The 25551-nt window shown below is 44.9% G+C and overlaps 1 protein-coding gene across 1 annotated transcript in view; it reads right to left on the bottom strand.

Moving 5' to 3' along the window:
- Window positions 1-9908, bottom strand: part of AGBL3 (AGBL carboxypeptidase 3) — a 46432-nt gene extending 36524 nt beyond the window's left edge. The window contains exons 1-4 of the mRNA XM_074983966.1: window positions 9843-9908; window positions 8763-8823; window positions 5954-6136; window positions 413-520 (exon numbers count right to left, since the gene is read on the bottom strand). Of these exons, the coding sequence (XP_074840067.1) occupies window positions 413-520; window positions 5954-6136; window positions 8763-8823; window positions 9843-9908 (418 nt within the window). The remainder of the gene's footprint in view (window positions 1-412; window positions 521-5953; window positions 6137-8762; window positions 8824-9842) is intronic.
- Between the last annotated feature and the right edge of the window lie 15643 nt (window positions 9909-25551).

Raw genomic sequence — 25551 nt, 5'->3', positions numbered from 1 at the left:
TAGAAGACAACAACCATGGATTCTGCTGCAGCTCCGAGAGGGGCACACAAACCAAGCTCTGGCCAAAGTCAAAAGGTTCAGAACGTCGAACCTTCCATCTCCAACCCCTTAAACCAAAGTCATGGAAATCTAGTAAAGTCACAGAATCCATGCCGTCCCTGATCTCTGTGACTAAACTGTGTCCCTGTGAATAACATAAACAGAATCCACGAATGAGGCAAGAGCTCTAATTTCATCCTGTATCTTCAAATAGAAACACTTATGCAAAAACACATTAAAATGATGAGAGAGATTCCTATTGATTTAAATTGGCTATGAATCAGGCCCATAAAAATAAAAGAAACACAGTCAGTCAAAATGTGTACCAAAATTACAGGCACCTTGTAATAACATTTCACAAAGCAATGCCCACCTTCATCTGCTAAATAAACTACTGTGCCTTCTCTGGGGTCTTGGTACAGCGGCTCGAGCTCCAGGCCTGTTGGGTGGTACAGTGGCTCAGGCTTACAGGGAATCCAGTCTGAAAAAGGAGAGATAGAAAGAACTAAAGACTACAAAGGGTGTCTATAAGTAAAGAAGGGTCTGAAAGCTGCTCCTTGAATCTTCTGCCTGCTTCACAAAATTTGTCTGAAGTGGGAATAAATGAATCATGCTTTTGGAAGATCAAGAATTCTTAGTTTACACATGTTTCATCAGCTCATTCTTTACCTTGATAATTTGCCTTTAAAAACATCATAGTGGATGTCATGATTGGGGGGGAAGGGGGTGGCAATTCAGATCAGTAAAAAATTGTGTCATTTCCTGATGTGTAAAGAGGAGTGTCTTACATGGCCTGCTACTGCAGCTCAGACCCTAGACACCAACAGCCAGCCAATAAGCACGCAACACCATGAGTGTCTGCGTGCTGGGCGGCTCTGGTTCAGCGCTCTGACCTTAGCAGCCTGCCTGCAATACAACAGCCCCACCCTTGTCTTCATCAGCTTTGATTACTTTTTAGGATGATACCAATATACCCACCAAACCCCAAAGTTCCCCAAAAGCATCTACCCTGAAGTATCCAGTCTTCTCCTGAGTTCAAGTACAAGAATTAAAGACAAAAATGGTTACAAGCAAATAAAAGTAAAATATGCTTTCTAGTGACTAAGGACTTTCAACAGCTAAAATTTTACAGCAGAACAGCTGCAGTTCCAAAGCTGATGGGAATGGTTCTCTCACTGGTATAGATGAGGGTTTCCCAAACTTTATGTAATTAGGACCCATTTTTTTCCAGTACCTTTTTTGTGGCCCAAAAATATAAATGCAAATAAAAAAATGAAAACTGAATAAATTTTCATTGCTTATTATTTATTCACAATAATAACAATACATAGGAAAAATCTGTATGTTTTCTAAGGGCTGGTATTTTTTTTCCCCATGGACTGGTGCTGGGCTGTGGACCACACTTTGGGAAATGCCGGTGTAGATAATCCACCTCCCGGAGCTGTAAACTAGGTCAGTGGAAGAATTCTTCCATTCACTAAGTGCTGTCTATGTTGTGGTTTAGGTCGGCTTAATTGCTTCACTCAGGGTGTGGATTTTTCAGATATATAGCTGGGTCACCCTGATTTTTAGTGTTGACCAGAACTAAGACTTACCTCAACAAGCTACAGCCTTGGTTCAAGCTAGATTTCTTACCCATCTCTTTCCTTCCAGCAATGGTCAACTTCCTCTGTTAGAACCTCCTACTTATGTACATATGGTGGTTTCCCTTGTCTTCCTAAATGAAAGATCTTTGGCTCAGCTGGTTTCTGCAACATATTCAGTTCCCACAGAACTCACCTGCTATGTAAACAGCACTTCCATTGTTTTGGCCACATTTCCCTTAATTTCATTGGAGACGGGTAGATAATGTAAAATCCACCACTCATGAGAGTTACCAAAGGCAGTCCCTTGTGAAAGATGATCTCTCTTCAGAGGTTTGAACACCAGACACCAGTGATTGGTAGCCTCTGTTAGTAATCATTTTTGACAGGTGGTCTTTTTTCTGAGGTGTTCCTTAAAACCAGATATTACTGCAGCTCTTCCCTCCTATCTAGGAGAAAATCTGTTTCTCCTTTTGTTTGGCCACAAATTTTCTAGCATAATATCAGTGAGTATTTATAATTCTTCCTACAGTGTTAACACAAGCATTTTACAAAGATATGACACACCAATGTGTTATTGGTTTTCGTTACAGACCTTACTTGATTCATTTTTATACTACAGCAATCTCACAATCAAGTTGATATGATTTCTTCTCCCTTGATTACCTGACACCTGCAAGAGAATCTCCCTCCTACTCACAAGGTTGATGGCTTTATTCACTTTTTATATAAATGCACCTTTCTTGCCAGAAGACCAGGCATCTCAGAAAAACATATTTGTTTGTCCAAGGCAAGCTGTGCTTATGCTTTGCTTGCCAAACTCATTTTAAGAACAAATTCTAGTCCATATTCATAACTCTTTGTAAACACCTTGTACATACATCACACGAGAATATGAATGACCAGTGAGTTATTTTTCAATATCTTACTTGACCCCTTTTAGATACAGATTCTGACTAGAGTATGTCAGGTACAGTGAGTATGTCAGGTCTAACAAAAGATACTGATACAAAGAGTGAACCACAAATTGCCACCTGTGTCAAAGTGGATTGCTTTAAAAACAACTAAGAAATATAGAAGTTTGGAAGCTCCACTGCTCATAGTGACTGTTCGACCAAAACCAACAGATAAATGACTATCTTAACTCAAAAGATTAGTGGCAATGCAAAAAGAAAAATGGAAAGGCACATAGTCCCAGAGAAGCATGCAGCTTGTTAAAGGCCTGCAGAAATGTATACATGACAACTGTTTGTTAGGATTATTTAACTTGTAAGCAAAAATGAGCAAAACCTTTACTGGAGTATTCAAAATACGAAGGAAAGTATAGCTGTCCCTTCCTTTTTATCCCACCCTAGGATAAAAACATAGGGTAGTTAATTGATTAAATTAAAGGGCAATACATTTGGACCACATTTTTACTACCTAGCAACAATTCTCATTCACAATTTGAAATAAAAACAAGAATGCGTGTGTGTGGCTAACACACTAAATCTTTGCTTATGACATGAGTACAGTTCTCAGCCCATAAAACAGTTTATAAAGCAATGGCTAGAGGTGTTAATTATATCTAGCAGCACTTTCACATGAAGGGCTTCGTTGTCAAAGCAAGGTCCAAAAAGCCAGCTGTTGTTACAACTTCTATTACGGAATGGGAGACTGCACATTCATTCTGTGTTTAAAAAAGTGCTGCATCAAACCATAATGAATCATTCTTCCTATCAGTGTGCACAAGATTGACTCAGATACAATAAACAGACTTCGCTACATCTGGAAGTTGAAAATCTTTTTTCCTAGACTTTTCTATCCCCTTTATTCTAACTTTGAGAATACAGTCAGGGTCCCTGTATTATTTTTAGGGATCAGCATATTTTCAGGGATTGGATGCAATCACAGGATGGCCAGTGGAGAATTCAGCTACAGAAGAAAGACATTTGTGTAAACTTTTTGGCTGTCTGTGTAGATGCCCCACTCTTCCTTCCTTTTAATGGGAAAAATGGACATTTGCTTAGCACAGGAGGGGAATGAGAAAATGCAATGTGGGAAGATGATGTCAAAGACCAACAAGCATGCCCAGAATGCTATGGGGATGAGGGAACTGTGGGATAGGTTCCCACAATGCACCACCTCAACAGTCAACGTTTACCAATTTGAGTGTGGCAGCAATGATTCGACTTTTTGAGGAGCACGTGAGAACTAAGGATGGTCAAATTCAAACTTATAAATTCCAGAATTATAAAACTGATATTAATAAATTCAAATTTATCTCATAGTGTAGACACAGCCTAAGAGTTGTAAAGGTATTCAACTGTGAAACTGCAGTACTATTAACCATGTTATGTAACCTATTGCTTAAATCAGGCTCTGTACTAGATGATTGGTAATATAATGCAATTTTTTTAAAAAGGTCCACAGGTAAACCTGGCAATCACAGGCCTATAAATTCCACTTCAGTACCAGACAAATTGTTTGAAACAATAATAAAGAACAGAATAATCAGACTCACAGATGAAAATAATTTGTTAGGGAATGTACAGCACTAGTCAAAACTCCAACTGAATGTTAGAAACCATTAGGAAAGGGATAGATGATAAGATAGAAAATATTATAATATCTGCATATAAATATATGGTACCCACACACTGAATAGAGTATACAGTTTTGATTGCCCTATCTCACAAAACTACATCAGAATAGGAAAAAAACAGAGATGGGCAATAAAAACTATTAGGGGTACAGAACAATTTCTGTAAGAGGAAAGGTTAAAAAACTAGAGTTATTCAGCTTAGAAAAGAGATGACTGAGTGAAAACATGATAGAGGTCAATAAAATCATGACCAGATTTGCTTTTTCTCACACTCACACAAATATGCAGAATTTTAAACGCCATAAAGAAGTAAAATTAGGCATAAATCTAATTTTTGTAAAATGTCTTTTGCAGGTTTCTTTTAACTCTGATCCAAAGGACCAAGTCTAGAAGCAAGAACGAAGTTTGTTTTAGATATTAGACCACACAGGTTTTCTTGTAAGCCTGCTGTACAATATTTAGGATTTACTCCATTCTCTTGATATCCCAGTGGCACCCCACTCCTTTCATTTTCTAGAGTATTGTTTGTTCTCCTTGAACAGACTTACTTAAGGGTGCATTTAGGTATCAAGACAGATGGTGATTATATTCAAATCAAATCCACGTGACCAGCAATACAATAATTACCTTTCTATAATTCAGCTATTTGTCACTCTTCCACAGAAAGTATGTCATTTCCTATGCACAAGGTGAGGGAGGTATTATTGTTTATTGGACCAACTTCTGTTGGGAAGACAGACACACTTTCACGCATACACAGAGCTATGTTTCATCTTTCTGTAAGCTCAAAAGTTTGCCTCTTGCACCAACAGAAGTTGGTGCAATGAAAAGTATTACTTCACTCAAGATACTACTAATGGCCTGGGATCAACTCAGCTACAACAACACTAGGTTATCTCAGAAAACAAAAGAGCAGCCACGTAGCGCTTTAAAGACTATCAAAATAACTTATTAGTTGATGATCTTTAGTGGGACCCACTTATTCAGATCTGGAAATAGTGCTGAAAATGAACTGGTGCAGCAAATATATAACAGAGGGTGCATATACACTAGGAGGCATTACTTTGAAGTAGCTAACAGAGAGTCTACACACATTTTCCCTTATTTCGAAGTTAACCTCAAAGTAGGGAGCCCAACTTCAAAGTCCTTACCCCATTCCCAGGAATGGAGTAGTGCCCTGCTTTGACGTTTAACTTCAAAGTACGGTGTGTGTACATGTTCAACTTCAAAGTTGCTTATTTCAAAGCTGTACTTCCAAGTAAGCAACTTCAAAGTTATTTTTGTAGCATAGACAAAGCCAGAGCGATAGTAAATAAAAAAAATGAAATGAAAACTGACCAACAACTGGGGGAGGGCAAAGGGTAGGGAGGAAATTACTTATTTCTCTGTATGTCTGTTTCCAAAAATATAATTTTATTTATCTTCTCAATTTTGAAAACAAGTATGCCTCTACTAAGTGGGTAATGGCAACCCAATCCTTCACTACTCAAATCAGCAGGAGTCTGATCAAATTTTAATTGGAACAGAATCAGGGCCATTGACAGTTCAGTCTCACCCCAGAAAAGCACCTAATCACTAACTGCTCCCAAAGCACAGTGAATTGTATCACTAAACCACAGGGACTGGCAAACAAAACTCTTAATAGTATCCCAATGGCTTTGGCAAAGATTCATTTGTGAAAATGTGAAAAAAGGATTTTATAAGAGTTAAGCATTAGTATTACGAATGACCAATATTTAGGACTTACCAATGTGCTCAATTCTGTCCCTGATGACCTCACATTGATGTGGCCAACGTATTAAGCACATGTGACCTGTAGGGGATATGCCATAAAGATTGCGAGGCTCACGGAGCTGGGGTACCCATCTCCCAGAGTTATATGCTAAGACAATCTGTTTTGTCCATGGGAAAAGCTGATCACAAATGGAATCTACGGGAAAACAAAAAAAATATATACTTGTATCTTCTGTCCTTTGAGTAACAGCATGCAAAGTCATTCTGTCTGAAACCAATGGATAATCCACTACCCCACAACAGTTTCATGAAATTAGTGTCATCTCACTGAAAAAAAAGATCATCACTACAGGTTATAAATCACCCTGAATTTAAAAAGCTGAGTTAAATGGACTATGGATTTTATGTATCACAAAATACATCAAGCACTCTGCTATAAGTAAAAAACAGGAAAATACTTCAAGTCAGGACATTTCATTTGAGTCTTTGTAAATACGTATGAGCAGCTTATAATAGAGTTAGAAAGGATTTGTTTCATGTAATCTTGAGCAAATCTCTTAGGGTTATCATTGTTGGGGTGTTGAATGAAGAGAAAATAGAGGAACAAGCAGAATTTTCTGAAGGAGAGGGACCCAGGTAAGACTACCTACAAGTAACAGAAGTCACATTCTGAGAAGCTCTTGCTTCTCTTTTGGGTTCCTCACTTTAATATCACTGCATGGCACATGTACTCCTTGCCAGGTTGCCATCTTTTATGGAGAGGTCTCAGAAAAGGTGGAGAAGGTGGCCTGAGATGGCAGTCCAGGGTTCTAGGCAATGAGGACTGCGGGGGGAGGCAGGAAGGGGGCTGGATGAAGAGTTCTGGCTGGTCTCTCTCATGCAGGTACAGGTCTTGGACAAGGAAAAAAAAAAAGCAGTGAATGAAACTGTCACACCTAGACACAGGAGGGGTGGGAACACCTCCACGATGCCCTAAACCCAGAAAACAAGGCCACTACGTCCTCATGCTGGTTCTACCATCTCTTCAATTTCTGGGCCCGCTCTGAAAGGAGAAATGGCAATTTGGGAAACAGTTTCACAGGAATTTATAGTAGAAACTGTGGCCGAGGCGGAGTTGTTGCACCTATGCAGGGAATTCTGCCTTTTTAAAATGTTCAGTTTGTTTCTGCTGACTACTTTCTCCAGATCTGCTTTGTCTTATCACAACAGAGACTGGGACCATGCCTTACTTTTTAATCTCTTGGGATATGAGTTCAAATCTAGATTATATCTATAGATTAGATCTAGAGCAGGGGTGGGGAATCCTCAGACTGTCATCTGGATCCAGGCCATGGCTTGTCTGGATCCGGACCCCAAGGCTCAGGGCTCCACTCCATGGTCTCCAGCCCACAGTGGGGTGGAGGGTGTGGAGCCTGAAGCCTCATGGGCTGGATCAGGGAAGATGCGGTCCAGGTCCAGACTGTGGGCTCTGCTGTGGGATGGGCATGGGAGGCCAGGAAGTGGATCTGGGCTCCACTGCAGAATGCTGTTGTTCCCTCAGCCAGGGGAAGGGGAGAGGGAGGAGCAGCAGGCTAGGCAGCCTGCCCAGAGGCTTGCTACTGTTGCTCTCATTGGTCAGAATTCTGGATGCGATGCGAGACCTGACACACTAAGAAGTCTTCAGATCACAAGCTACAGACATTCATAAACAGATGCCTGAGGTACATCCCTCACATCAAATGGCAAGACTTTGTCACAAATGAGGAGCTTTGGACCACAGCAGGACAAGAACCACTTGACGTTCATATCAAGAAAAGAAAGTGGGGATGGCAGTCTCTGAAGACCATCATCCAACATAGTCCGTCTAGCTCTCAAACAGAACCAGCAAGGAAAACACAAAAGAGGAAGACCTTGGACAACATGGAGAAGACCTACTGAGCTTGAAGGACAACAACTGGGATACTCCTGGAGTCAGCTAGACATTTTGTCCTGAGCCACAGTGAAGTGGAAGAGACTTGTAGATGACCTATGCTCCACTTGGAGTACAAGGGTTTAAGTCAAGTAAGTCGGGGTAGAGGAGAGTGGTGCTGGGGAGCAGGGGGGAGAGAGTGTAAACCCATGTGTGTCTAGCATGCACTCCCATCACCCAGGTTCCATGGCCCCAGACAATTCCTGTGCCCCCTCCCATCCAGACCCCCACTCCCAGCCTCTTCCCCCTTCTCCTCCCAGACCCATCATCCTCATCCTGACCTCTCCCTCCCAGGCCCCACACCCCAAACCCTCCACCCTCTCCTGCCCAGAACCTCTACCCACATCCTGCTTTCCCTGACCCTTCCCCACCCCTCCCCTTCACAGACCACACCCCAAACCCTCCTACATCTTTCCTCTCACCTAGACCCATAAACCCAGCCTGCTCTTGCACCCCACCTCCCACTCAGATCCCATAGCCCTGTTTCCATACAGTTGAGACCACATCAGTAAGGTTTCAGGGGTTTTTTGCTTCTTGCTTCTGCGGCTCCTGGCTGATTTGTCTACAGGTCAGTGGCCCCTGACCTGAAAAGGTTCCATACCCTTGGTCTAGGGCACATAGCGAAGAAATTAGTTTAGCTCTCTCATTTTCATTCCTAGTGGATAAACATTCACATTCTGAAGCCACCACACAATTTGTAAAATCCACAGTTTCTAATAAAAGGAATGCAGCGAATTATGACTGAGGTGCATTAGCTGAACTGCCTGTGGAAACAAACATGAGAATTTGCTCATACTACACTTGGCTCTTTTGTCAATCCCTGCTTACCCTACTTGCACTGAAAGTATATGGGAATAAATGGAAGGGTTCTAACCTGTGAAAAATGCACACTGCTCAAGATCTTCTGCCACAAATGGGTTAAAGGGATCTTCATCCTAAAAATAAGACAACAGGATAGGTTCGTCTTATTTCTATTCAGCCAAAAAGAAGTAGAAACAGCATCTGTTCTGGCACATGTCCTAGAAGGATAAGTGGTTTTCAACAGTGAGTTTATTCGCTTGGTCATTATTATTATGAAGACACTATATCACAATGCAAATATTTCAGTGGTGGAGAAGAGGAGGACATGCCACAAAGGGAATGAGCTTCAACAAACATTGTCAATAAGAAGAACTAACTACTCTCTGCATAACTGATCAGCTTCCCACTGGCCAATTACCTTGCTGACTGTGCATGAGCAGTGGGGGCCAAGAGACTCACTGGGTCCCTGGGCAAGGTGTGGCAGACAGTTCCACACCCCTGGAAGTGGAGCGGCTTGGACTAGCTTCCCCCAGGAAGCCTCAGCACAGCTCAGAGCACAAGATGCCTCCCCCAGCGAGCTCTCAGTACTGCCTGGGACTCTGAAAGGTCATGGGGGTTTGTCTGCTGCTGTCTCTGCAATAGCAGCAATGGTGGGCAGAAACTTTGGGCCCTTTTGAATTGCCTGAACTCTGAGCCAGTCGCCTGCCAACCCCAACCTGTTGGTGGGCCTCAGCATGACTGAAATATTTTGTGGGACATCTGAACAGCAGCAATGCCAACTCTAATTGGCCAGATAAACGATTGGAGACTAAAAGGCTCAGAGGACTGGTATAGGACTCTAATTTTCTCACTTTGTTGGCCAGTCTGAAGTTAGTTATAGCAGAAGTAACTGAAAGTCATTGTTATTAGTGGCTGTTCAGAGGTCTATGCAAAATGAGTTTGGCCAAGTGTCTATACCACAAAAACCCCTATTTCACATTTAGCACTTTTGTTGGCAGGTTCAGTAGAGAGAGGAGAGAGTTCACAGAGCCTCTCTGAAGTGGGGAACTGGAATCAGATCTCAAAGTCTGCACAGAAAGCAAATTGTGTTATTATATTGATGGATATATCAAAAATATACATACAAAAGGCTGGAGACCAATAGAGGACATACCGAATTGTATTCCTCACTTATAATACGATTTATCAGCTGCTTTTCCTTGTCTGAATCTTCTGACATAATCTTCAGAAATGTGAACATTAAATTGCTCTGTAGCCTGTGAAATACATTACAATTTGAAAATGACTGTTTTTGCAGTGTACTTTCTGAACTGATTTCTACATAAATAAAAGGGCAAGCAAGGGTGAGAATCTTACTGAAATCTTTGCCTTCTATGAAAATATTTGCAGTGACAAGCAATTAGCATTATACCACCAAAAGAGGTAGTCAAACGCTATCCCTGCAATCAAGAAGAGATTAAAAAGACAGAAGAGGGAGCCATACAAGGAAATCTGTTGCAAAAGAAAGCAGATAACTTGACCCCCTGGAACATTTTTGTGATGGTATTTACATTAACCTCTTCCCTAACTATTTCAAATGTTGCCAGTGCCCCACACATCCTCCTGTGATAGAAATGGGATATGGTAGAGGATGGAAATGGAATACAGACTCAGCAGATTTCCATACCAGGGTATTCTCTATGACACTTTTCTCACAGACTCCTCAGTAAAGGGAAGGGGTATGGTTGTAAAAGGGAGATATGCCAGGGAACACCATCCTCTAACTATTCTCCTGTCCCAACAAGGTTGTGGAGGTGAGGAAGGCCATGCAACAAAGCAGCCTTAGGCTGCTCTGATTTATGGCAGGGATTCAAACACTCCATGATTCCTTTCTGGAACTGGAGCAAACGGTAAACTGCAACACAGCCATTTCTGCCTCCCTATTTTACAGAGCTCAGCTTGGCTACTGCCAAGCAAGGCCTCTGTTTAATCTGATTCTCTTTCTCTGGGGGAAAAAGAGAAAAATCAGATTTTGCAAAGCAGCAAGTTTAAACTGGCATAATTCTTGTTATTTTAGTGGTTGCAGCATGAAACAACGATATTCTCCATTTCACTTGACCATTGTTTGGTAAAGGTACCAGCAGAAGTGAAAGCCCAGGAACAATCTGCTCAGGAAGAGGATTCATAGTTTATATTTTTTTCTCCTTTTTGCTAAAAGCACCAACTTTCAAAAGTGAAATTTTGCAAATTAATAGTTGAGGCCCCAGAGATCACCAGATGCATTCAGGAAAGTGCGTTTTTCAGACTCTCCCTATACAAATCAGCAGTTAAACAGGGAGGGGGACATTCACAGAGGGGAAGCAGACAATTTGTGCCTCTGAGCCTTTCCACCTCAAATACCGTTGCGGTATGCGAGCTGGTTTGTCCCATCTGATACATTTATTCCCTTCTGAGGGACCCAGGACCTGTCTCCTGAAAATCCTATTCCCACCCCTTCCTGTCCAGGCCTGTCCCCATTCTACACTCACTGCACCACCCCCCATTTACATCCAGCCGCCGCCCCCGCACTCCCACCACACACCCTGCCAGACACTCCTCCCTCACACCTCACGCACACTCTGCCCTACCCTCACTCTACCTCCATTTAGTGTCTCCCCCATACCTTGTCCTCACTGCCCCCCCACCAAATCCAACTCATACCACCCCCTGCCACGACCCTATAGCCCGCCTCTACTTACCCCTCCCCACATCATATCCCCCACACGCTGCCTGCTGCCTCCCGCCCCCCGGTGCTCGCTCAGTTTCCGCGAGTCCCTCACTCTCTATGCTCTACCTGAGCCCCACCACAGGCCCAGACACAGAGCCACCTTGTTTCCCCAGCAACCGAGTTATTCTCAAATCTCGCGAGAAACGTGCCTATTCTCGCCCCCCACGAAGGCACGCGGCGAAGCGCACGTGGGCGGGGCGAATAGCTCCCGTTCGACAGCGAGCCCCTGCCCCTCCCCCCTGTGTCTCCGCCCCCTTCGCCAAAAGCCCCGCACCTGTGGCTGGTGGAGGTGGTTGGGAGGCAGCCGGGCTGCCTGGGTCGCTCCATGGCGGGGGCGCGTTGGGGCGGCTAGCAGCGCCCTTGGGGAACAGCGGGGCTGCAAGCAGTGAGCTCTTACCTTGCACGGGGAGCGTGTCCCGGCCAGCCCCAGAGGGCTCATCGCCCTCCCAGCAGCTTGCTGAGCATTGGCAGAACTGGCACTGAAATAGAGCCCAGCGCAGTCAACCAAACCCTTTCCAATGTAGTCAGAGGAAGAACAACGAGCTTAGTGGCACCTTAAAGACTTCACACTGGTATTATGGCATAAACTTGCGTGAGTTGCAGCTCAGAAAGTGTATGCCTTGATAGGCCCTCTGACTGGGATGTGGAGGCAAAGGAGGCAGTTGTCCCTGGGCCCTGTGGTTAAAGCAGCCCAGGCTCTGTCTACTGTTGCAATAGCAGTGGCAGCAGCTGGAGCCCCCAGGCTCTTTAAATCTCTGCTGGAGGGCCAGGCTTTGCCTTCTGAGCAGCCCTAAGGGCTGTAGGAGAAGTGGGTGTGCTGCACTTGGGGGCAGTGCTGAGGATCTGCTACCGTTTGCCCTGCGTCCTTGGCCCCACTCCTGGGAGCTCAGGGTTGTCCCCTCTCCACATTGCCCAGGGAGAGTGTTCCCTGTCAGCTGAGCTGTTGGACAGTCAGCCAGGAGGCTGTCAAATGCTGCTTAGCTCAGTGGTGTCCAAAAGGAATGTAAGGAGGTATGTGTGCAATGTATTGCCACATGGGAGATGCAGTTTTCAAGAGTGTATTCCTCTGCCACTCCTAACGTACCCTAGCATAAATGGCTCATTGTGGTGGCGTGACAGACAATAATGTCATCTCCCTCATAATAGACAAGACCCATCCAATTTTGTCCTTCTACTGAAGGGGACAAACTTTAACAAGCAGGATTGTCTAGTTCAGTTGTGCCCAACCTTATTACACAGAAGAGTCACAAAAACCTAAGCTCAGCCTTGGGAAGACCAAGCAGATTCTACATATTGTAATAAAATATAAATCAATACAGGTCACTTTAAACCTTAAGTTCCAAGTGTTTCATATGTAGACAGCTTATTTCTATGTACTGCATTCTCTGTTTACATACTTGAGAGAATCAAAAAGCTCAAATGAACATCCTATACATAGCTACGTGGAATGTGAGAACATTATTGGTGAATGGAAAACTTGAAAACATCAAGCAAGAGATGAAAAGAATGAAGATGGGGTGATGGGGCTTTGCGAGATGAGGTGGAAGGGAGCTGGAATAGTGACATCAGTTGGGTACAAAGTAGTTTATTCAGGTGGAGAAAAACATGAAAGAGGTGTACGAGTCATTTTAAGTCCTGGAGAAGTGAATAGCTTGAAAGGTTATTGGACAATATCTGACAGAGTCCTGCTAGCAAAACTGGAAAGGAAGCCTTTTAACGTGACTTACAATAATTCTTTGCTTGCTCTATTTCTGTATAGAACCTTTCTATGTCTTCTTCTGAGCTATCTGCAGAAATAGAGCAAGCAAAGAATTATTGTGAGTCATGTGAAATAATAGTTGTTCAAGGAGATTTCAACGCCAAGGTTGGATGCAAAAGAACAGAGGATATTGCAGGGCCTCATGGTCTAGGTTGCAGAAATGAGAGAGGTGAAAGACTAGTAGGATGGGTGAGAATTCATAATTTGATCATAGGGAATACATGGTTCAAGCAACATCCAAGAAAATTATGGACGTGGAGGAGTCCAGGAGATAATGTCAAGAACCAAATTGATTTTATTTTGATAAAAGATTCAGAAATGCTCTCATATCAGCTAAAGCGATGCCGGGAGCTGATTGCTATAGTGATCATGTACCGGTGGTAGGGAAACTGAGAGCAAAGTTAAAGAGAATCAGAAGAGCAGAAGGAAACATAAAACTGAATCTAAAGTTACTGCAAACAAATAGAGAAGTTCAGGAGCAATTCAGTATAGCTATTAAGAATAGATTTAGTGCCTTAGGAGAACTAAGTGATCAGTTAAGGCTGCTGCAGTAGAGAGCATACCAATAAAGAAAAGAAACGCAAAGAAGAAATGGATGACGGAGGAAATTTTGCAGTTAATGGACAAAAGGAAACTAAACAAGAGGAAAACGAATATGAAAAATTGAATGAGGAAATAGTGTTAAAATGTAATATTGCAAAGGAGAATTGGCTAAATGAGCAGTGTAAGATAATAGAACAGCAGCACAGAAGCAGTGCAAAAGAGATGCATAAGTGCTTCCAGGAGGTAAGAGGAGAAAGATCATGCTCATCATCTGGCTGCTTGAAATCAAAAGATAGCAAGATATTAACAGAGAAATTGGATATTCTAGATAAATGGTCAGAATACATAGGAGAACTATACGATGATGTAAGGCCTGAAAAGTTCATCTTGGGTAAGATTGCAGATGGTCCACAGATACTTCAGGAGGAAGTAAGGAAAGCTTTAAAAAGCATGAAAAGCGGCAAGGCACCTGGACTAGATAGCATTACAAGTGAAATGATTGAGGCATTAGAAGACTTTGTTATTGACATAGTTACGAAACTTTTAAATGAAAGATACAATACAGGTCGTATCCCAGTGGACTTATCAAAGTCAGTTTTCGTTGCTTTACCTAAGAAACCAGGGGCTTCTGAATGTGAGCAACAATAAGTCTCATGAGCCACATTACCAAACTACTCTTGAAAATCCTCAGGAATAGTGCACGAAATAGGATAAAATCAGTTCTCTCTGAAGAACAGTGTGGCTTTGTAGAAGATAAAGGTACTACCAATACTATTTGCATCTTATGGTCATCAATAGAAAGAGCATTAGAAGTACAAAAGGACATATATTTATGCTTTATAGACTTTGAGAAAGCATTCGATAGGGTAAAGCACGATGAAATGATAAAAATCTTAGAGGAACTGGACATAGATGGAAGGGATTTAAGAATAATTGGGAATATTTACTGGGATCAACCAGCACATGTAAGAATGGGTGGCGTACCAAGTGACTATAGGAAAATAAAAAGGGGGGTTAGACAGGGTTGTGTTTTTTCGCCAGATCTTTTTAATTTGTATAGTGAAAGGCTTATGTGAAAAATAGAGGGTCTTCCTGGATTAAATATTGGTGGGTACAATTTAAATAATCTTCAATATGCTGATGGTACAGTTTTAATTGCAGAAAATGAGAGAGATCTTCAAGAATTAGTGAATGTAATTAATAGAGAAAGTGAGCTGAAGGGACTTAAGTTAAACCTTGCACAAATGGAATCAATGGTAATAACTAAAAGCCAAGTTATGCCAAAGTGCCACATAAGAGCAAATGGGATAGTCATACATCAGGTGACTAAATTTAAATACTTGGGGTGTTATATCACATCAGATGAGAGGTGTACAATGGAAGTTAAATGCAGAATTGCACAAGCGAAGTCTGCATTCCAGAGAATGAGGAGTATCCTCACTAACAAGTCGTTATCATTAGAAGTTAGGAAAAGAGCTTTGCAATGTTATATTGAGCCAGTATTATTATATGGGTCTGAAGCACGGACAATCAGCAAGCAAGTTGAGAAGTCCATTGAAGCCACAGAAATGTGGTTTTTAAGGAGGATGTTGTGTATTCCATGGACAGCTAAGAGGACAAATGAGTCCGTTTTGATTGAAGCACAGTGCAGGAGATCATTGCTAGTGAGAACAAGGACAAGACAAGCAAAATTTATAGGACATGTAATGAAGAAATTAGGACTTGAACACCTAGTAACGACGGAGAAAATAGATGGTAAACGGGGTAGAGATAGGCAGTGAGAGAAATTATAGGGCAGTATTACCTCCTGGTTACGGTGTGGAATCACTGTAAAAATGCTAGAAGGCACTCAGAATGGACAGGGGTGGAGGGCCATGATCGCCTTCGCCACTTGGCAGGGCACTTAAGGAAGGAAGGAAATGTGGCAAGAAAAAAAACTAATGAATTGGCTGCTAGCATATCATTTTAAATTAGGCCTTATGATAGTCTCTTGTGGGTCCTGTACAACCCATAGACTGTGGATTGGGGATCCCAGGTCTATTTTAAAACCAGATGCATGGCCTTTCCCTACACCAAGCCTCCTTTGTAAAGAACTGAGTTGCAGCGCTGCCCACATACGGCCTACCTGCAGCTGCTGAAGAAGAGAGCTGTATAAGAGGGAGTGTTAAGGCTGAAAGAAAGTTGTGATTTTTTGTCATTGTTGTTCAAAAGTTGCAGCCACAGTTTGTTAAAGTTGTGGTTTTGGAATGGTTAGCTCAGCTACCACAAAAGGTAGTGTGGGGAGTGTGTGAGGGCGGATGTCAGAAAAGGGGATCTAAACTCTCGTTTTGTAATTGATTAGGTGTTGATTTAGCAGCAGGGTTCTTTACCGCTCGAGGGAGGGGATCCTCCCCTAGACCTCCCCTCCTCCAAAGTCAGTGTCTGGCTCTCTCTTCTGCAGCCTGTTTCCTCTTTCCAGCTCTGGCAGGAGCCCCAGCTCAGGTCCCAACCACCAGAGAAGGACAAGTTTACCACTGCTGCTCCCGCTCCCCACCCTGGGTGGGGCTGGCTTGCTGGAAGCAGGCTGTGCTTGGGACAGACTGTCTGAAGCACCATGCTGGGCTGCATTGATTCTTCTCCCCGATAACTGGTGAGCTCTGGGGACTCTGCTCATTTTGCTTCTGGGTAGCCAGGTGGCCTAGCACCAAGCCACAGATGGGGCTTTGCCTGCCCAGCTGGGTTGTGTGTGTATGACTGGTGAGGTGGCTGGGACGTGGGAGGGCCAAGTCTGGGCCACCTTTCCACTTAGCTTCTGCTACAAATGGCAAGCCCTTGGGGAACCCATCCCCAGCCTGCATGAGTCCTGGGTCCCATTCTCCTGGTCTGCCTCCACCACATGCGCCAAGTCAGAATGCCACTCACTCAGATTTGGCCCAGATGCCCTGTGCATGGCAGAGAGGTGCCTGGGTCAAATTAGAGAAAGTGGCAGTGTTTTCTTTCTTGGAAAAATGGTGCTGGAACACAAACCTCAACCTTCCCACCCCTCAGCCAGGCTTAACCTCCCCCTGGGGCCCCAATCTGTGACCAGGCTTAACCCCCTCACCCTGCAGGGCCCCAACCTGTTGCCAGGCTTAACCCTCACAACCGCCCACAGCCCCAACCCACCACCAGGCATAACACCCCCACCACGCAGCCCTCAAACTGCCCGCCACCTACTTCACACAGGAGCAGACAGGGGCTCCTCTGCTCTCCTGCCCAGAGCGGCTCCCCGTGTGGTACAGCTCAGCCATATACAAGCTGCCCAGAGTGGCTTCTGGTGTGGCGTGGCCATGCGCAAACCTCCTGGAGTGGCTCCTGGTGCAGCATGGCTCTGCCATGCATGGTGCCCGGCCCGCCCAGGGAGAAAAGGTGCCGGAACGCCGTTCTGTGGTGTTCCAGCAGAAAAAGAGCTCTGGAAAGTAGCATTGCAAAAAAGTTGCAGTGAGAGCGGAAAGTTGCAGTTTCCACAACAAAACTGCAGCCTGCCACTTTCTTTTGTTTCGGCGTTATTTATTCGCCCTTGACTGCTCCTGTGATGTGTATGAAAGACAGCAGGTCCCAGGGGCTGTAAATCCAACACTTCCCAGCAGCTCAAATTTGAAGTCTCAGAGGGGCAGCCATCTTAGCCTGTAGCTTCAAAAAACAAACAAACAAAATTTTAAAAAACCAGCAGTTGTGTAGCACCTTTAAGTCTAACAATTTTATTTGTTACGTTGTGAGCTTTCGTGGGTAAGACCTGCTGAAGTGGGTAAAACCTGAGGAAGTAGGAGCTTTCCCACAAAAGCTCACGACCTAATACATAAAATTGTTAGTCTTTAAGATGCTACAGGGCAGCTTGTTTTTTTGTGTGTAGTATAATATAAATAATAACATGCATTGCTATCAAAATAAATAAAATCAGGTAAAGCTTGCCCCTCAATCCCGCAAATAAATATTTATTCATGGCCACTACCATCTCCTAGCTCTGCATGCTATTAAAGTGAGTTAAAAGTAACTTACCTTAAATGCTGATTTTCTTCAGGATTATTCCCTTAAAGTTGAGGTGTTTTAAACAATGCCATTGAAATGTTAATGTTATTGAAGAGTTAATATTTAGGGACTAGAAAACAGAAGTAGAAAACCGAGAAATCACTTTCTCAAACCAGTAGCCTTCATTTTATGCTGTGTGCTTTGTACACTTTGGAGATCTTGCTAAATAATGGATTCTGCGGGCTTTCTTGCCTTGTTAATGAGAGGGCAGCATCATGAAAGAGATCCTCAATCTGTTGTTACAGGCAACAGTCAGGGATCTAACTAAGACAGTAGTGAAGAAGGGGTAGTAATGATATAAACAAAGAAATTAAGAGTGAAAGAAATCCACCTAGACCTCCCCCCGCCATGGGAGAAGTACACTGATATACAATAGAAATGACGTAATATTGTGCAGCAATCCTTGTTTCAGGTTAATGAAATGGAAAAGACTAAGTGATGAAATTATAGAGACAGAAAGATGCTGAACATGGTTTTCATTTGGGTATTAATTTTTACTCCTGTACTATTCATCTAACCCAACACTTGCCATATGAATTATCATGGAGGGGAAACGTAAGTTCCTCTTATTACTATAACATGTTTATTTTGAGACTTCCAAAAGATCCTGTTTCTCACTGCTGAATCATTACATGAGGGAGGCTTTGTATAACTGTTGGCTTGGTGAATGGACGTTCAGTAAACTCTTTCCTATCTGGCAGCCCCAGGACTGGGAGGTTGCTGGATATTCAAATATTCTGGATAATAGAGAGGTATACCTAGCAATGCATAGCACTAAAGAAAAACAAGATTAGATATTAAGCAACCCACAGAAATGTATGCTGAGTACTTCACCTGCAAAAGTAGTATCATATGCTGTACACTTATACAGTATTTGCTATATTTATTAGTATTTACTTTCACTATACTGTCCTTATCATAACTAAAATTTACTCATGGTTAAAAAGCCAGTAATGTGAGAGTTCTGGATGATAGCATGCTGGATATGAAAGAGTTTACTGTACATGGTAATTTAGACACAGAAAATGCATCAGGCCTCTTCTTCTCTTAGGACACTGAATTCAGAAGACACTCTAAAAATGGCACCATAAGAACAGAAATATGTTACTTATGATTTTTCTATGTTTTCCTGATCTCAGATCGAATGCATAACCAGAACAGCAAAGGAGGCCCTCAGGGATCATAAAGTAGGCATTCATCCATGCAGTCAATTCAGAGACTAATGAGAACTGTGATACCATGTCACAGAAGTGTACAGTATAAAAGAAAATTTAGACTGGACGTAGAAAATTACTGCAATGGCGTAAGTTGTAATGAAAGGTATGTTATGAGGAATTACTAATATGTCATTCCCTACAAGAGATTAAATACAGGGTCTTGTGCAAAGGACTTCCCAGGGACTAGCCATAGTCCTAATGGGGGTTTTGTGGGTTAGCCAGTCTTTCTCCTGCAGACCCTGACTCCCACCAGAGCCACACAAAGGATTTTGAAGGCCTGAGACAAAGTCTGAAACTGAGGGCCTCTCCTCTTACAAAAACATACATACACCCCACACAAGGATGTAGGGATGGGGGAATTTTTAAAACCACCAGTTGGGAAGCCCTAGGTGGAAGAGCAAGTTTGCCTTGCACTCACCAGTCAACCTATTGCTTTGCCACGTTGTTGTTCTGCTGGGCTGGAACAAGTTTCCCACTCTGATGGCTGTTGTGATTTGGTGCACAGGCTCATAGCCACTTGGTTTAGGGGCCCTCTCAGATGGAGGGGTGGGGGCAGCAGGGCAAACTGACCCTCCAGGAGGCTCTTTTTTTTGTAAAATGAGAGGAGCTGGTTATCAGCTGGCTCCGCTCCCCTCTCCTCAATGCAATCCCGCTGCCAAGGTGCCGGTATTCACTGTGTGCAAGCACCAGCACAACAAAGCACTGGTTTAAAGTGTCCCTTCAAAAGCAGGAGGGCCATCCTGAAGCAGGAAACAAGGCTCAGGGCACCTCCCACCCTGTGCCCTGGTGTGGGCCCTGGGTAACCCCTGATCAAACTTGTGCCATGTGCCCTGCTCTACCTGCGCCCTGGCCCTTGGCTCCCTTCTCCAACCAAGAACTTTTTTTTTTAACTTTCATGCAGAAAACACAAGCCCAGTGGTGTTGAGGCCGAGCCCTCACACAAATGACACACAGAGCTCAGGGCAGCAGAGGACGGTGTGCTTGCTTTTTGCTCCTCATTGCCAGACTCCCCAAACTTTTCAGGAGTTGTACATGGACTTGCTCTCGTATAAATTCCTGCAGGCTCTTTTGGTGCTCTGCCTGTAAGGCACGAACTGTTTCTCTGCATTTTGGGATTCATGGAAGGTCTGAGAAGTCTCTTTACTGCTCTACCACCCATGACAGAGTTTCTGCTCACTCCCAGCCTGCCAGACCGTTTCAGCAGTTCCTTCAGTTACACCACTCCAGGCAATTCATTCCCAGTTAGCTTGTGAGTTGTGATCTGGTGGTATAGCACATCCCTGTCTCTTCTGCAGACCCACCAAGGCTTGCTTTCTTGTAAACAGCTGCTGTCATTTATGTGCAATGATTTAATTAATCTATCAATACATACAAGTGTCTCAGCCCTTCCCACCATGGTGCTGAACAATTTTACAGAGGGTGTGTTTGTAACCCACACACCCATGTGCCTAACAGTCTGATGTAGTGGTACCTAGACCACTTCACAGAGAAACAAATAAGTATGCGCTACAGCCTAAGCTACCAGCCAGCTAGCCTTCAGCTCATGCTGTAGAAACAGCTGTATTAAGCTTCAGAGATTGCAGGTTTGAGACCTGCCCCCCCTACCCCCGTGGGCTGTTACATGTTGATAGTTGTTGAACCGTAAACCCACTATCTGATAGCAATCACTTGCAAATTCAGGGGTGCTGCTCAGTTTTCTCACTTCACCTCCAGAAAGGGAAGAAGAAATAACAGCTCTACTCAGAGATCTTTCTCTAGCAAATTTTCTTAACACTCCCATATTCTTTTGCACAGGTTCTTTGTTAATGGATCAATAGACTCCCTAGCCCCAATCTGCACTGCTAATCAGCCACACTTCTGTTCAGTTAGGACAGTGGTTCCCAAACTTTTTGGCATCACGCCCCCTGTTGATTTTTGAGAAACCCTTATGGCCCCCCTTCTTTACCATCATCCAACCCCCCTTTTAACAAAAAATTAAATTAGTAATTTAAAATTAACACAAAGACTTGATATAAAATGGTATTTAAAATTAAAAATAAGCACAAATAGTTTTTCTTGGCCCCTTGTGTGTGCCTGATGCAGCCCCAGCTGGAGCTGGGTGCCTGAGCCCTGTGCCAGCTGCCAGTGCCAGCTGCTTGCCTGCCTGAGACCTGTGCTGCCAGAACCGCCCACCTGAGCCCTGCACTGTCGGGGCCAGCCACCCGCCAACCAGCCTCTGGAGCCAGCCACCTGCCTGTCCACTGCCCGCCCAAGCCCTGCACTGCCAGAGCCAGCCGCCCACCCACCAGTCCAAGGTGCCTCTGCCCCATGCTGCTGGGGCCAGCTGCTCGAGTCGCATGTTGCTGGGGGCAGCTGCCCACCTGCCAGCCCAAGCCCCACACGGATGTGGTCAGCTGTCCGCCCTCCAGGCCGAGCCACCCAAGCCCCGCACTGCTGGGACCAGCCACCCATCCTCCAGCCCAAGCTGCTCGAGCCCCGTGCTGCCAGGGCCAGCCACCCAAGTCCCGCACTGCCAGGGCTAGCCACCCAAGTCCCACGCTGCCAGGGCTAGCCACATGAGCCCCATGAGTACCGCAAGCTGGCCGGCCACTCAAGCCCCACAAGCCCCATGAATTGCCCAGCCAAGCTCCTCACCTCCCATAAAGCCAGGCACCACCAGCCCCCCAATCTTACCCCATCCCCGTCCCCCTCTCCTGAGCCAGGCACCCCCAGCAACCCATTTAACAGGAGGAAGAGGGAGGTAGCTCCATATGGGTCTTCTAGCTCCCTGTGGGTTTTTCTGTCTGCCTGCTTTGTATAGTGGCCGCGCCGGGTCACCCACATAAAATGGCAGGGCCTGAGAGCCGGAAGCAAAGGGTGGCTCTTTCTTTAGGTGGGGGGAAATGATGGGGTGGGGCCTGGGTCACTTTGTGACCCTCCCTAGAATTTTTTCATGCCCCCTCAGGAGGACAAATCCCCCAGTATGGGAAACCATGAATTAGGGTTTGTCCAGGGGAACCTCATAAATATTAATAGTGACAAGAGGGTTGGTTCAAACTAGGGCGACTGTATCTCCCTGTACCAAATACGGGACAGGGAGATATGGTGGGAGGGGTGGCTCCTCCCGGCTCCACCAAACTGCAGGGAGCCAGGAGGGAGGCGGCAGTCACCCGACCCCTTCTCCCCCGAAACCATGGCAGTCCCCAGCGGTCCCAGGACCCCTGAGGAAGCGACAGTGATGGTGCAGCCACGGCGCTTCCCCCCAGCCTTTCCTGAGCCCACGGGGAAGGGGAAAGTAGGCTAACCTGAGGGCTCCCTGCTCTCTGGCCAGCAGCTGTGCCTGCTCAGCTGCTGGTGGAAAATACAGGACAATTAGTTCCTTTTCTAAAAAGAAGGAACATCTTTTTGGCATCCCAAATATGGGACCTTTCACCAAAAATGGGACAGATGGTCACGTTAGGTCAAACACTAGGTGTTAGTTCTCTGTCCTCAAAAACTCTGGTTGCCACTGTCCTGTGCGTGTAAAGAATTGTCAGTATTGTGTGACTTGATCAAGCCTTTTGTATAAAATTTGAAAAAGTGCCTCCAATATATTTTCTCTTCTGTCAAGTTCCCTAGCTTGGTATAACTAGCTTTGAGTGTTCTAGAGTTGTTTCTTCTGTTTTTAAAGGAGATAGTTCACCCAACATGCCATAAATACAACTTACACAAGAGAGAAAATTAGGCTAAATAATGAACAGAACAGGAATATATTGAGCAAAGTTTTTTTTTAATTATTTTTTTTAAATAGCATCTGACGAAGCAGGTCTTTGCCCACAAAAGCTTATGCTCCAAAATATGTTAGTCTATAAGGTGCCACAGGACTTCTTTTTGGTTTTGAAGAAACAGACTAACTTGGCTACATCTCTGATATTTGCACTTGTAAGTTTTGAAACAGTCTGGCCACATGGTGGTGGTAGTTGATAAGAGCTGCGTCTACACGTGCATGCTACTTCGAAGTAGCGGCACCAACTTCGAAATAGCGCCTGTCGCGTCTACACGCGTCGGGCGCTATTTCGAAGTTAACTTCGACGTTAGGCGGTGAGACATCGAAGTCGCTAACCTCATGAGGAGATAGGAATAGCACCCTACTTCGACGTTCAACGTCGAAGTAGGGACCGTGTAGACGATCCGCGTCCCTCAACGTTGAAATTGCTGGGTCCTCCATGGCGGCCATCAGCTGGGGGGGTTGAGAGATGCTCTCTCTCCAGCCCCTGCGGGGCTCTATGGTCACCGTGGGCAGCAGCCCTTAGCCCAGGGCTTCTGGCTGCTTCTGCGGCAGCTGGGGATCTATGCTGCAGGCACAGGGTCTGCAACCAGTTGTCAGCTCTGTGTATCTTGTGTTGTTTAGTGCAACTGTGTCTGGGAGGGGCCCTTTAAGGGAGCGGCTGGCTGTTGAGTCCGCCCTGTGACCCTGTCTGCAGCTGTGCGTGGCATCCCTATTTCGATGTGTGCTACTTTGACGTGTAGACGTTCCCTTGCTGCGCCTATTTCGATGTTGGGCTGAGCAACGTCGAAGTTGAACATCGACGTTGCCGGCCCTGGAGGACGTGTAGACGTTATTCATCGAAATAGACTATTTCGATGTCGCAACATCGAAATAAGCTATTTCGATGTTGGCTGCACGTGTAGACGTAGCCAAGGAGTGTGGAAATAACAGCTTTGAGCATTGCTTTTCACTCAGCTAGGGTGTCAAATATGGATAGATTACAGAATATAGGAGTGCATCGGGAAAGCATGCGGTCTTCAGTCCGTCTATCTACGTCTGCATTACTGAGGTAACTGCACTTGACTAGTTCTGCGTTAGGTAGCTTGTGAGAGAGCACCACACTTACATTCTTGTTAGCAGCAAGTGGAGAGGCATAGTTCAGTGGTTTGCCCATTGGCCTGTTAAGCTTAGGGTTGTGAGTTGAATCCTCCAGGGGCCTGTTTAGGGATCTAGGGCAAATAGATTAAATAAAGAGGAAAAGGGGGGGTGCTTGGTCCTGCCAAGAGGGCAGGGGACTGGACTCAATGACCTCCTGAGGTCACCTTCAGCCCTATGAGATGTGCATCTCCACTTCAGGTCACTCTAAGACTTCTGGGATCCACTCCAAGGTTCTTAACTGTCCTATTGAGCTGCTTTCTAAGCTCCACCCCAGTGAATTGATCTGTTCCTTCTGGGTACCTAGGGGGAATGTGGAAGATACTGCAGTAAAGAGAGGTCATGTTAGCAGTGTGAGTAGTAGCAGCCCTATGAACTTTTGACTGCTTGGACTAGCTAGCTGGCTGTAAAACCACCTTTGCATTCATGATAATCTTTTTTGCGTGTGGAGGACACTAAAGTTATGAGTTATGGCTGGAGTTTACTTTGCACTGAAGACAAGTCCTAGGCTGCAAGAAGGCAGAGTTTTGCTGTTTTCTAGCTTCATGAGCTAGCCCAGTGAGGAACAGCAGCAATACTTTATTGGGTAGTTTCACTCCATGCTCATACAGCTTAAGAAATGCCTTTTTATCTTAAATCTGTGTAAAGCAAACAAGAAGGTTTGGTGTTGGTGTATTAAGTATTTAAATTGAGTAAGAGCTCCACAAGTGGTTTGGTGCTTTGCTGAATGGGGCCCATAACACACTAGTTTCATTCTTGCTCCTTTCATACAGACCAGGGCTCAGTAACCTTTCTGAGGTGCAGAGCTGAAATGTGACCTTTTGATCTCTATGTGCAGTCCGAGCGCTGCTGATACTTTTTAAAATCAACAGTTGTCCTACTTACCACTGTTAATAAAGTGAAGTTGTCAGCAACCGCTGGCATGGATGCCAAGAGTGGCACACAAGCCAATTTTCATCAGCACATGAGGCGGGATCTCAGCCCTGCCCCGGGAGCTTGCTCAGAGCCAGGCCGCCTGTGGATTAACAAAAGACCAGCTAATGCTACGAACCACCACCTAAACAGTAAAGCTCTGCACCTTAATTCATTTATTAGTGAAGCTGTTGTAAGTAGGACTATTAGTGACTGGAGGTCTGGCCAGGAGGAAGGGCGTGGGAGCAGGCTAAGAGTGGGGTGCTTGGAACAGTGGGAGGATGCGGGAGTGAGCTGGGGTGGAGTGTCTGCCCAGGAGAGAGGGTGCAAGAGAGGTCTGGATGGCTGGGAAAGTGCAGCAGTGAGTGTACTATGGGTGGTTGGAATGTCTGGCCAGTGGGGAAGATGCAGACGCAAGAGTGAGTGCAGAGTCTGTCCCGGAGGGAGGGTGAAGGAGCAGGCTGGGGATGTGAGGTCCAGGAGTGGAGCAGGAGCAGGGCACAGGAGCCGACCAAGCTGGGAGAGCTGTGCGGGAAAGGGTGCACAGAAGAGGGATGGGGGTACAAGGGCTAGCCATGACGGGAGTTGGAGTGAATGCTTACCTGACTTCGCAGTCCCCATCGCTTGCAGGTACTGTCTTTCTCTGCTCCCATTGGCCATATATGGACAATTGGAACAGTGGGAAACCACTCCCACAAGTAGTTTCTGGTGCTGCATTCCCCCAGTGGCAGGAGGGAAAGTGTCAGCGCATGGTTC

The sequence above is a fragment of the Carettochelys insculpta genome, chromosome 1 (genome assembly GCF_033958435.1).
Source record: "Carettochelys insculpta isolate YL-2023 chromosome 1, ASM3395843v1, whole genome shotgun sequence".
In the NCBI taxonomy this organism is placed as follows: Eukaryota; Metazoa; Chordata; order Testudines; family Carettochelyidae; genus Carettochelys; species Carettochelys insculpta.
This window is presented reverse-complemented; position numbering and strand designations above follow the sequence as displayed.